Consider the following 12,026-nt stretch of genomic DNA (forward strand, 5'->3'; position numbering starts at 1 on the left):
ATTTTACATGAAAGTTTTCTCATCTTTCCAACCATGAAGGACCTAGGTGATTAGGTATAGAGTTGGGCATTACAAAGTGGGTCGGAAACTTAAGTATGATGTTAATAATATAAGAATCATACTCCTAATGAGCCGGAAATTTTGAATCTTAGAAGAATAATTTAAATCTCAATATATCAAATTCATGAGTTTGATTTGTAGGATAAATGACTAATCATTTAAGAGATGAAAGAGCATGGCCAAGTGTACAATAGTGAAAAATAAAAAAATAAAACTTGCCTTAGCCCCGCTTAAAAGGTTAGTTTGACTTCACTCTCTGGTTCATGTTGTCCAATTCACACCACTGTAACAATATGGTATGCATCAAATTCAAATCTCATATATAGAAATACACACCTCATTTTACCTTTAACACGCTCTCAATTTCTTGGTCATTAAATTGAATATTAAAAGAAATAAGGATGATCAAATGATAGAAATTAACCGTGTAGAAGAAAGGTAAAAAAAAAGGAGTGCACCACCCTAGAAATAATCCTCCCCCAAGTCACTGCGAAATGCAAGCTTTAGGTCACTTCTTGTCCTTTAAGCCGAAGCCATGTTGTCTGTTAATCAGTTAGGAGCATTGTCGGCTGGACCAGAGAATCCTGCGAAGAGTGCAGCCACAACACGGAGGCCTCCAATCACATGCTAGTTATCCAGAAGCGTATACTTCCCAAGTTCTACTTCTGCCTGGATCCGGTATCGTGTTAGTAATCTTACTAAAGTCCATTGATGATCACATTTGGGCCGGTATCACAATAATCCGAGAAGGATTGGCCTAAGAATACTGTCCAGACAACAAATCCCAGATGTTCAAGTTCGAAATATTAACTAGCCATATTTCCAAGCAAACTTGCGTTACATCGTTAAATACAACAGCACAATCAGAGCATTACACAACAAGACGCAAAACAAAACTTCCATACAACAACAAAAGCCGACTCGTAACATCAGACGATGCAACAACAAATGGAGCAGCTAGCACTCAGAGCTCCTCGTCACGGCCGCGGCCAGCAACTTCGTCCTTAATCTTCTGGGACTTCTCCTTTGCCTTCTCCTTTGCCTCTTTAGTCTCCTCTGCTTTCTCATAAGCCTTGTTCTTCACCTCCTCTGCCGTTTGCGCTGCTTTTTCTTTCGCTTCTCTTGCTTTCTCTGCCGCGTAACCGGTAGCCTCATTCGCTTTCTCTGCTGTTATTCGGGCCGTCTCCTCAGCTGCGTTCTTCGTCTCATACGTTTTGTCTTTCGCCGCCTTTGTAGCCTCCTCAGCTGCATTCTTGGTTTGATATGTCTTGTCTTTTGCCGCCTTTGTGGCCTCGTATGCCTTCTCCTTCGCTGCACCCGCCGTATCAGAAGTCTTGTCCGTCGCCTCCTTTGTGGCCTCATAAGCCTTCTCCTTAGCTGCACCCGCCGTACCATAAGTCTTTTCCTTCGCCGCCTTCGCCGCCTCATAAGCCTTTTCCTTCGCTGCCTCTGCAGTATCATAAGTCTTTTCCTTCGTAGCCTCATAAGCCCTGTCTTTTGCTGACTTTGTGGTCTCATAAGCCGCATTAGTGGCCTCGTAGGCCTTCTCCTTTGCGGCATTAGCAGCATCGTACGTCATGTCTTTGGCCGATTTAGTGGCCTCATACACCTTCTCCATTGCTGCATCCATCGTCTTGCCGGCCTTCTCGGCGGCTGTTTCTTTCATCTCTCCAGATTTCTCTGCAGCCGTACCTTTAATGTTTCTGGCCTTTTCTGTGCTATACTCACCAGCCCCTGAATTTTTAAAGTACGTAAGACATTAATTCTAAATAGATATATCATTCTTAACAATACATTACTAACTTCACTCTAATATGTTTTGTCTAGGTCACCACATTTCAACATTTCGCTGTTTCGTGGGAAATATGAATAAATAGAACTACTTACAAACTTTAATTCGAATAAATAAAACCGTTACAAATTTTCAATTAAAAATACATTTCGAAGGACACAAATCATATAAAAGTGATGGTTTCGTGCCACTCAGTTATTGTCTATCCAATGTCCATCCATTTCTAATCAATTTATCTCTACACATTTCTTCGTCACCATGTTGGAGTTCATATTGAAAACACTTAAGAAACACAGTACAAATGTAAAATCCTCAAACGGTATCCCATTGAAGAAAAAAAAAAAAAAAAAACCAGTTCCTGGACAAAATTTAAAAATTGATCCAAAATAAAGCAGAAAATTTCACATTCCATCACAAATTATGTAGGAAATAATTTAAAAAACAGTAGTGACTAACCAGAAGCAGTGTCATAAGTAGCATCAGAAGCCTTCTTAGCACTATCCTTCAAATAATTCTCATCATCCTGCTTCAGCCCAAGTCCTCCGGTGATTTTCTCTTTAGCCCACTCCGTCCACGACTCCGACCCTTCTTTACCCTCTCTCGCCTTCTCCGCCGCCCTCGCGTCTTCCGTCTGCCTTGACTGGTCCTTAGACTCCACAAACTCATCAATAACTTCCTCGTTCGCAGACGGCGTATGCCCCACGCTGGAGCCGCGGCATAAGGTTGCAAGCATCACCACCACCGCCGCCACCGCAATGGCAAGAAGTAGTTTGTAAGGTTGCTTTGCACCCATGACTGTATAAATGTTTTCTGAAGATTCAAATCTGAAACGTATTTTCTGAAAAACTGAAGGTTTTGAGACGTGTTTTCTGAAAGGATCAGGAAGCAATGTGTGGAAGTATAGGGTTGTGGAGGAGGTGGTTTTAAGAAGGTGGTGCATGAGAAAAGGGACAGGTGTTACACAGGGTAGCAGGTTCAGAATGCGTACGGTTGGACACGTGTCATACCGACACGGTGAAGTTGGGCCCACGTGTCGGCATGTTAGCGCTCAGTTTGGAGTTTCATGGTTCGTGTCCGTTGTTTAATGGAACACAGTATGAACTTGTGCACTTTAATCTTTTACGAAAAGAACTTTTGTCTCCGTTTGACCTTATCTATATTGCCAATGTTGTTTTAGGTGTCGACATACTTTGGCATTAATTTGTATCTTGGTAAACATAATCGGGGGCCTAAAAAATGTAATTAGCAAGAGTTCGAACTCGACTTAAAAGATTTAAACCTCATTCAATACTTCTTGGTGCTTAAAACATTCAAGTTATCATTAAAAACACAGCTCAATGTAATCAAGCGAGTTTTGATTATTGAGGTATTAAATTATGAATTATAACGTGATTATAAATATTTTTTTTTTCTTTTTCGTAAATACCAAGAAGGTCATTATTCAGTACTACGTCTAATAATATTTTTCTTTTCATTTGTAAATGAGGGGTCTTATGTTCGATTTTCATCAAAAGTGAATTTAAACCACATTATTCTTAGCTCATTATAAGGTTAAGCTTCTCATTCTCCGTTAGTGTAGATAATATTGCTTATTAAAAAAAATACCGAGAAAATCAGGAATCAGAAAAATATCATGTCATTATAAGTATATAAACATGTGTCACAAGTAAACTCAACAGGTTCATGGGTGAGGATGGGAAAGAAAATATGAATCATCAACCAAGAGATGATGAGAGTTATGAAAATGAGGTACCATTGGATCGGAGTACATAGAAGTAAAAAAGGCATAGCTCTGGATCAAATTTATTAAAATTATGTGACAGGAAAATCATTAACCTTGTTCTACAAGTAAATTAAGAAAAAAAAGGATCCTAAAAACTCTAACTCAAAGCTTGGAAAATACAGACTCCTAAACTGCCAATAAAACTGGTCAAAAATATAGAGAGGTTGAAAGCTCAAACACCCTACTTTAACAATGTCCCTAAAACAATGCTAGAATCTTTACATGTCTTCTTGTTGTGGCCAAGCCCCTTGCACTTGCTACATTGCAGCTGCCGTTTTATTATGTCATCTGATTCCGTCTGCTTCGTCTTTGGCCGCCCTGGCGGCCGCCTGGTGGGCGGAGGGGTAACAGTAACTACTGCTTGGTTTGATTCACATGTGTGTGGTCTGTCTACATTAGGAACAGGGTGAATTGATTCTGCGTAAGTTAAACGGTAACTCTCCACTGTGAAGTATCTGGAGCAGTAATCATAAGGGTTCCTGCCAATAACTAAAAAGACAGCAATAGCATGGCAGCAAGGCAGACCAGTGAGATGCCATTCCTTACAGGTGCAATCCCAATGGTCGATGTCAATAGTGTCGACAGATTCTCCACGAACCTCGAACGTGCTACCATGTGAGAGTAACACTTGAAGTGATCGAGCAATTTCTGTTTCCTTTTGAAGCTTTTCCTCCTTAGATGGTGTTAATCTTGTCACCCACTGGTTGGACTCCACCCCGCGTGAATAGAAGGCTTCCATCATATTGCCTCGTAGTACATCAATCATCTGCGTAATTGGCAACTCATGCGCCTCTGATACCCAACTGTAGAACTGCTGTCCGAAGTTCGATGTCATGTGGTTGTACCTGCCTCCTCCGCAGAATGCATTAGCCCAGTGCACGGGCTCACTTTGTATGACCCAATTGTAAGCATCCGGTGAAATATTTTTTATGTTGTCAGCACTACGCTGGAAAGCCTCCCGAGTGGGTGCATAAGCAGCCGCATAAAAATCATTGATCATGAATCGTCTTGCCTCGTGAGAAAATTGGCCCTTCAAGTCCTTGTTAAGTTTTTCAGCAAGATGCCTCAAACAATAGCAGTGGTAACATTTATCAAATACCTCGGGCAATGAATTTTTCAATCCATTCTGAAAATCTGCTACAAATGTGATCGGCTGAGATGTTGCCACTGCCGATTTCAGTTCTAGTAAGAACCAGTGCCAGTTCTCATCAGTCTCATTATCCACAACAGAAAATGCAACCGGAAATACACCATCATCAGCATCTGCGGCTGTTGCAGCCAACAAAACTCCTTGATATTTTGAGTTCAGAGGAGCGCTATCAAGAAAAATTAGAGGGCGGCAACCTTCTTTGAAACCCACAATTGATGCATGGAAAGATACAAAGAAACGATGGAAGCTCGAGTCTTCCTTAGTAGTAAATGAAGCAAAACTCCCTGGATTAGTTTCCTTTATCTTCTCGCAGAAATACGGCAACTGATTATAGGCCTCTTTATAGGAGCCTTGAAGCTGCTCCCTGGCAATCTCTTTAGCACGCCATGCCTGAGAATAATTCAATTGAATCCCGTACTCCCGCTTAATGTCCTCTGCTATAGCCTTTGGCTTGTAGTTTGGGGAAATTTTCAACTTCTCCTTTATGATACTTCCCACCCAACCTCTCGTTGCCCGATACCCAGCTTTCACAGCAGCTCCTTCACATGTATGATCCGTGTTCATTTTCTTTATACAAATCAACTGGGTTGTAGACAACCTTGATGCATATATCCTCCATGGGCAATTTTGACCTTTGCATTTGACAGTGACACGATGACTGTCATTTTTCTTATACCTATAAGCAAATCCATGTGCAATTGAAAACTTATGCAATGCTTCTCGGAATTCGCTAAAACTATTAAACCTTTGGTCCACACCAGTGATGGTGCTTTCCCACTGTTGTGCAGCTCTATGATGCGTATCATCACTAGAACAACTAGGAACATGAAGCAAAGGGATTTCATGCAGTTCCATATCAATTTGGCCATCAGCATTGTCAGTATTGTCAGTATCAACTTGCATATCAACGGGCTCAACAAAAGGAACCACTGCTTCCGATACAGTTGTCCTGCTTGACCTGCATGTCCAAGCGTTCAAATGAGAATTACATGCAAAACACATGCAGGGAAAACGTTGCTTTTGTTCGGTTAAGTGCTTCTTTTTGGGTACACAAGCACAGTACAATCGCATTTCATAATGGGATATGAAAAGGCATGCACGTGTTGCAATCAGTGTTCAACAAAAACTGAAATAATAAACACATTCCATGGTCTCTGTTCCACATTGTGATTGCTGCAATTGTGAACCAAACCGAACTACAAAAGATTATTCATCCAGGGAAAAACACACAAAAGCAGATATCAAAACTGCAAGAAATAAGATGAACTAAAACAAATGTACCTACTAGCAGGCATGTTGGACAAATTTCGAATAGCAGCTTCCTCTGTCATGACAAAAACATCAACAGTGTCTGCATCCCCGAGAAAATTGACCATACGTTGCAAGTCCTTGTCTTTAGAGATCGTAATGAGAGTCTTCTTATTGCTGGGAAGGAAGTACTTGATGGACATTGTATCAGCACTACAATTAAACATATCCTCTATTTCGGACTTAAAATCACCAAGCAGTGTTTTCTCATCAATGCCAATCGCATGAGCGTCACCCCCAGAGTACGATAAATTTCCATCCTTATCCATCACAAACTCTGTGCCCAATTTACATATTGCTATAACCTTCTTCGCAGCCATGGCCTACCCACCCAAAAAGAAATTTGTATACGTTTATACACAAGAAATCATAACAAAAAGTTGAAAACTAAAAATTGCTCGAAACAATTTACACAAGAGGGTCGAAATTCATAGTTCATAAGAAACAAAATTACGCAGAATGAAGCTAAGTTTCTGAAATTACTTAAGCAGGTTTAATTTCACAGTTGAAAAGACTCTAAGTTCCAGCTACATTCACAAAACTAACCCCAAAGTTTGAAACCTTTGCACATATCCATACCCTAAATGTTGAAATTACACAAATCCCAAATACCCAATCTATTTATTTTCCATAAAAACATGAAATTATCCATCTACACAAGTAAAAATTTCAGAAAATCCTGAGCATAACAAGTACAATAAAATCTAGCGTATAATCAAAGGTAAAAGAAAAACAAAAATCAATTATAGAGTAAACAATATTAAACAATGACAAACAAGAACCCTAATACGAAACAATTGCAAGTAAAATACAAATCGAAACCCTAGATTTTGGGGAAATTAAAAATCAAACCTTGAAGCCAGACTGAGATGAATATCTCTGGTGAATCTATGGAACAGATGAAAGTCGACGGAGAGCTTCCAGAGAGGGAACGAACCGGGTAATGAGACTTTGCCCTTGTAATTGGCTGCACCCGTGTGTAGATTAGACTCGTTGGATTTGGTAATCTATCCAATCAGATTGCAGGGGCCCACATAACATTGACGTGGGCCCTCACGTAATTGGAGGGACAATGTTTCACTGTTTACAATCCGGTACACAGTGTACCTGCACATTGTGTCACGGTGTTCCAATCATCTGATTACACATGTCCCGTAGTTTTCATTGGATAAAGTACGATTAGACCTTGGGTTAGGTAGGGTAATTGGACCACTTTATTCATAGAACTCATACCTCTTAACATTTTTTTTTTCTTTTTTCCTTTCGTGTTTGAACGGTTACAGACTTCAACATTTTATATTAAATTTTTTATAGAGACAAAAGTAAAATGTGAGAGGACAGAAAGGGAGGGGAATATGAAAAGAGAGAATTCTACTCTTATTTTGACTTCACATCTCACCCATTGTACAAAATGTTCTATAAGAACAATCGTATCGAAATTTCTCTCGTTAAGTACATAACATGCTAAAATTGTAGTGCTCATTTAGATTGTTACGTGATCATGTAAGACTCAACAAACTCGTACACAAACACAAAGAATACCTACATGTATAGCCATTTGTTACTCAAATTGTGAGACTCCAGCTTAATTGTTGACATGACATTTTTTAAGTTATTATTTATACAACAAGATATTCACCATAAGAGGTAGAGAAATAAACTGATAACAAACTTCACGAAACATCTCATTTATAAGTAAAAATAATATGATCACTCTACAATGACGCGTTTGAGTTTAAATACAATCGCAACATTGTGCATCCTGAGCCAATAATATGATGCATGTGTTTCAACTCCTCCACATAACATACCTCACACTATGGTGACATCTCAATAGGTTTAGGGTAAGTTTCTCTCTTAAAAAATAAATATTTCTCACCTTTATCACCAAAATAAGTGTTAACTTAAATACTTAACACGAATTTACTGTCATGTAACATTTCGTATCAATAATGTAAAAACATATAAATAAAAATTCACACATATTTTTATTTATTAGCATGAAACCACATGGTGACGGTAAGGCCGTACCAGGTAAGTCATCTGCCTTTGTGATTCACTGCATCTGGATTGCAGCTTAGTCGTGGACTCGTGGTACATCCGCGTCTTTAGACCGTTCATCTTGCTTCTTCATTGCTTTTGACTTTTCGAACGGCTGAAGATTTGATCTCCCGTGTCTTAAACCCTTCGGAATTGCAATGTAATGAGTGAAAACAATGTGACAGACATTTGTGGGTTTTGAGTGGAGAGATGAGAAGATGGGTAGTCCCGCAGTTGTAGTAGGCCTTCCTTCTCCTCCAAATCTTAACGGCTCTCTCTCTCCTCCAATTCCCACAACTTCCATAAGCAGCTCGGTAGTCTCTCTCTCTCTCTCTCTCTCTCTCTCTCTCTCACACACACACACACACACACACTGGTGATAACAGAAATGGGTAAATTTTGCAGAAGAAAAAGGATGGAATTGGAGAGCTAATGGTAAGGAAGCAGACAGGGGATGGTGGGTACAAGTGGCGTTTGGTGATTGCTTATGACGGCACTCGTTATGCAGGTTATTTCTTTCTTCCATTAAAATTTAAAGCTTTGAGCTTTGCCCTCCTTCTGCTTCAATTGTGATGTGCTTTGCTTTGTTAGGCGTTGGCAAGTCTTGGGTTTTGCTAATTATTACGTTTGTGAGGAACCCAATTGCTAATATTGAAGGAAAAAGTGGTTTCTTTATTACGTCTGTGCACCTGATTTCGAATCCCTTCCCCACAAATTTGATTAGTTTAAGGTATAATATCGCTTGTATATAAAAGAACAAAGTTTCTGCTGACAATCTGCTCTGCTTAGAAAGTGATTCTTTGATATATTTGACATAACACTGCTGAGAAGGATTTTACATTTTCCTCAACCTCCAACTTTGTGCATCTTACTTATGCGAGTGATATGTTCTTTTTGTAATCGGGCACCTTATAGTCGTGAAGGTCATTCTTTGTTGTCAATTTGAGGAGAAAATCTGCCGTATTACCAGTTATATATAATCATGTGTCTGGCTTGGATCTATCTCATCACGTCTGGGACGAGAGAGAGATAGGTTTATGGTTGTATACAACCGTGGACACCCAAGAACCTCTCCAGTTTGAGATATTTAAGATGCCCATTTCAAAAGTTCTCAACTTGATGTTAAGCTCCAACTTTCTGCATCAATCATCTCCCAACACCTCAATGAATGTGACAGGATGGCAATACCAGAGTTCACCGCCTACAATACAGTGCTTTGTGGAGAATGCTATAATGAGCGCAACGAAGCTGGAAAGGAAGGATCTTCATTTCGTTGGTGCAAGTAGGACGGATAAAGGAGTACATGCCTGGGGTCAGGTCTGACTTTCTCACAACAAGCATTTTCACAACCAACAACATATCACAGACTTACTTGCAGTTGAGCTTTCAGGTTGCACACTTTGTCACACCTTTCAACTATGACAGCATTGAAAGCATTCATGCTGCTCTTAACGGTCTTCTTCCTGATGATATCCGAGTTAGGGAGATCAGCCCTGCAGTGCCTGAATTCCATGCTCGTTTTTCAGCGAAAAGCAAGATTTATCATTACAAAATATATAACGACACATTCATGGATCCATTTCAGCGTCACTATGCTTACCATAGTGCTCATAAGCTAAACGCCGCTGTTATGCAAGAAGCTGCAAAGTATTTTATTGGAAAACATGATTTCTCTGCTTTTGTCAATGCCTCCCAGAAGGAAAGAGTGCGTGATCCAGTCAAGGATATATTCCGTTTTGATGTCATTGAAATGGTAGCAACCAAAACCCACAAGATTTCGTGAACAGTAGTTGAATGTTAGAGTTCTCTGCATTACTTTTCATTGATTGATATTTCTGTATAATCATCTTAAACTAATTTGATTAGCACTTGTCCTTCATTTTTGTGTCAAGAAATAACTGATTCTTTAATCATATCCTTGTTTAGGGAGCTCTTTTGCAGCTAGAAGTTGAAGGCTCTGGCTTCTTATACAGACAAGTCCGGAACATGGTGAAGCATTCATTTTAACCATTTTCATCAAAAGTTAATGTCTTTTTAGTTCCAAGCAACGGATGTATAAGCATTTGCATTTTCACACCACTGCAGGTTGCTCTGCTGATTCAAATTGGAAGGGAAGCGCTTCCTCCTGATATTGTTCCCAAGATATTGGCAACACGAGATCGGAGGGTGCTTGCCAAATATACCATGTTTACTCCACCTCATGGGCTTTGTCTTGTGACGGTCAAGTATAACGAGGAGCATCTACGGCTTCCATCCAGTTGCTCCACAACCAGTTTTGGTAGGCATTATACTATCGGCTCATGTAAGCTTCCGTTCTACTAAGAATTTCACTTGTACCAAGCAGTTTACAAGAAGTAATAACATGATTATTCACCATTGATATAAGTATCATATAATTCTTTCCCTTGGATCTGGTGATTTGTTGACAGCTTTAAAATTTTCACGGTCACTGAGGTTTCTGAAACTCATCACTTTGGTCCATAATGTTGAACATTGCTTAATATCATCCTCCACGTTATGCTCTGAAATCTAGCTCTATTAGGAAAGACGGATTATATGTTCTAGGAGATTGTCGATTTAGTGTTTAAAATGTTAAATGCGAAATATCAACAACGTATTGCCCCTCTCTATCATTACTTTATATTTATTTCATTTTATACAAATAGTAACATGATATCGTAAGGCATTTTACAAGGTGCACAAAGAGTTATGTGCTTGTAGCTGGTTGTTGATCAAAAGTAGCTAATATATCAGAGTCATGGTCTTCATCAATCACTTCAGTGATTTCTCTCCCATGACGCTTGCTATCTTCAAATTTCCAACTGCTCCCAAAAGATATCTCACCATCGTAAGTCACAGTGCTTGCAACGATCTTCGGATTTTCTACCTCTTTGGTGATTTCTGGAATAATGGATAAACTTGTTATATATGGGGTTGGAGGAGGTTTTTGTGGGACTTCCTCTTCTGTGATTTCAGAGGTTGAAGAAGAGCTTATTGCTGCAGGAGGTGGAAAACGCTGATCAGAATCCGGAGCTTCCTTAACTATTTTATCCGCGATTGAAATTTCAGTCGTGTCACAATTGTGTGCATGAGGCGACGATGAGTGGGAGTGGCTCCTTGAAATGGATCTGCTCTTGGAAAGTCTCTGTCTTGCTTTCTTGTGCCAGTTTTGGAGGCCTTCAACTACAGATTCAGTAAACACTGCTCTCCTCATGCCAGAACCCATCTATCAAGTAAACCAACCATTAATGAAAAGGAAAAACAAAAAAGAAGAAGAAATGTCATTGATTTTGAAATTATTATCCATTACTCTCTGTATCTCAATTCTTTCAATCTCATATATATCCACATTTTCTTAAGAGAAGGACCTTCAGATGACGTTCCACATTTCACTGTAAAATTAATTGACAATATGAAAGGGAACTAAACTCTTTATGATCGCATATAAGGTCCCTTAATTTCCTGATGTGGGAGTCGGATTCGCACTCTTGTTTGGTGCACACGATTAGATTGGATTGAAGAAATCATATAATTCAAGGTATGTGTAAGGGTTGAGCTGAATAATTTTCATTTTGTGGGGATTGGAAGGGATGAGGTCCTTTATAAGTAATCTGTCTTCTACCTTGAAGTTGAACGGAAATTTCGTCATTTCTTCCTTCAACATATCTTGAATACTGTGAGTTTTCCAATCCAATCTAATCCAATCCTAGGTGTCAAAGTACATATGAAATCATAGTCACTTAGTTAAGGAGGGATAAATCCTTACCTGGGTAACAAGGACATGGAGAGGTAGGGTCACATAACCACAAATTAACTGCACAACTACTCCCATGGTAATCCTTATGGCTATGATTTCACTTTTGCGATTTAAGCAAGACCCTGAACCAGACTCA

General features: G+C 39.5%; 3 protein-coding genes across 10 annotated transcripts; 1 reads left to right on the plus strand and 2 right to left on the minus strand.

Annotated features, from left to right (window-relative positions):
• Positions 1-851: 851 nt before the first annotated feature.
• Positions 852-2,660, minus strand: LOC103944693 (late embryogenesis abundant protein 29). Its single transcript, XM_009355153.3, has 2 exons — positions 2,309-2,660; positions 852-1,794 (listed from the first exon to the last, which is right to left on the minus strand). The coding sequence occupies exons 1-2, from the start codon at positions 2,643-2,645 to the stop codon at positions 1,025-1,027; spliced, it is 1,107 nt and encodes a 368-aa protein (XP_009353428.1). The 5' UTR covers positions 2,646-2,660; the 3' UTR covers positions 852-1,024.
• Positions 2,661-3,628: 968 nt separating this feature from the next.
• Positions 3,629-7,062, minus strand: LOC103944691. Of its 2 annotated transcripts, XM_009355151.3 has the most exons (3): positions 6,946-7,062; positions 6,067-6,416; positions 3,629-5,743 (listed from the first exon to the last, which is right to left on the minus strand). In XM_009355151.3, the coding sequence occupies exons 2-3, from the start codon at positions 6,411-6,413 to the stop codon at positions 3,817-3,819; spliced, it is 2,274 nt and encodes a 757-aa protein (XP_009353426.1). In that variant the 5' UTR covers positions 6,414-6,416; positions 6,946-7,062; the 3' UTR covers positions 3,629-3,816. The 2 variants fall into 2 exon arrangements, with proteins under 2 accessions (XP_009353426.1, XP_009353427.1); XM_009355152.3 differs by lacking the exon at positions 6,946-7,062 and having other exon boundaries at positions 6,071-6,211.
• A 1,230-nt stretch (positions 7,063-8,292) lies between these two features.
• On the plus strand, positions 8,293-11,576 carry LOC103944690 (tRNA pseudouridine synthase A 1-like). Of its 7 annotated transcripts, none has more exons than XR_007253776.1 (8): positions 8,293-8,447; positions 8,539-8,641; positions 9,311-9,450; positions 9,524-9,886; positions 10,060-10,122; positions 10,219-10,435; positions 10,817-10,981; positions 11,137-11,576. XR_007253776.1 is itself a non-coding variant. In XM_048572400.1 (7 exons), coding segments are annotated over exons 1-7 (984 nt in total). In that variant the 5' UTR covers positions 8,293-8,351; the 3' UTR covers positions 11,139-11,576. The 7 variants fall into 7 exon arrangements, 3 of the variants coding, with proteins under 3 accessions (XP_048428357.1, XP_048428358.1, XP_048428356.1); XR_007253777.1 differs by having other exon boundaries at positions 10,829-10,981; XR_007253778.1 differs by having other exon boundaries at positions 10,888-10,981.
• Positions 11,577-12,026: the final 450 nt, after the last annotated feature.

The sequence above is a fragment of a genome, unplaced genomic scaffold (genome assembly GCF_019419815.1).
Source record: "Pyrus x bretschneideri cultivar Hongxiangsu unplaced genomic scaffold, Pyrus_bretschneideri_v1 Contig6, whole genome shotgun sequence".
NCBI lineage: Eukaryota > Viridiplantae > Streptophyta > Magnoliopsida > Rosales > Rosaceae > Pyrus > Pyrus x bretschneideri.

Excerpts from the sequence above, each read along its gene's own strand:
- LOC103944693 (XM_009355153.3), bottom strand. The coding sequence starts at position 2,645 with ATGGGTGCAAAGCAACCTTACAAACTACTTCTTGCCATTGCGGTGGCG. Across the intron at positions 1,795-2,308 it reads TACTTATGACACTGCTTCTG|GGGCTGGTGAGTATAGCACA; the intron begins GTTAGTCACTAC and ends TTAAAAATTCAG.
- LOC103944691 (XM_009355151.3), bottom strand. The coding sequence starts at position 6,413 with ATGGCTGCGAAGAAGGTTATAGCAATATGTAAATTGGGCACAGAGTTT. Across the intron at positions 5,744-6,066 it reads TCCAACATGCCTGCTAGTAG|GTCAAGCAGGACAACTGTAT; the intron begins GTACATTTGTTT and ends TTGGACATGCAG.
- LOC103944690 (XM_048572399.1), top strand. The coding sequence starts at position 8,352 with ATGGGTAGTCCCGCAGTTGTAGTAGGCCTTCCTTCTCCTCCAAATCTT. Across the intron at positions 8,448-8,538 it reads CAACTTCCATAAGCAGCTCG|AAGAAAAAGGATGGAATTGG; the intron begins GTAGTCTCTCTC and ends TAAATTTTGCAG. Across the intron at positions 9,887-10,059 it reads GTTTTGATGTCATTGAAATG|GGAGCTCTTTTGCAGCTAGA; the intron begins GTAGCAACCAAA and ends ATCCTTGTTTAG.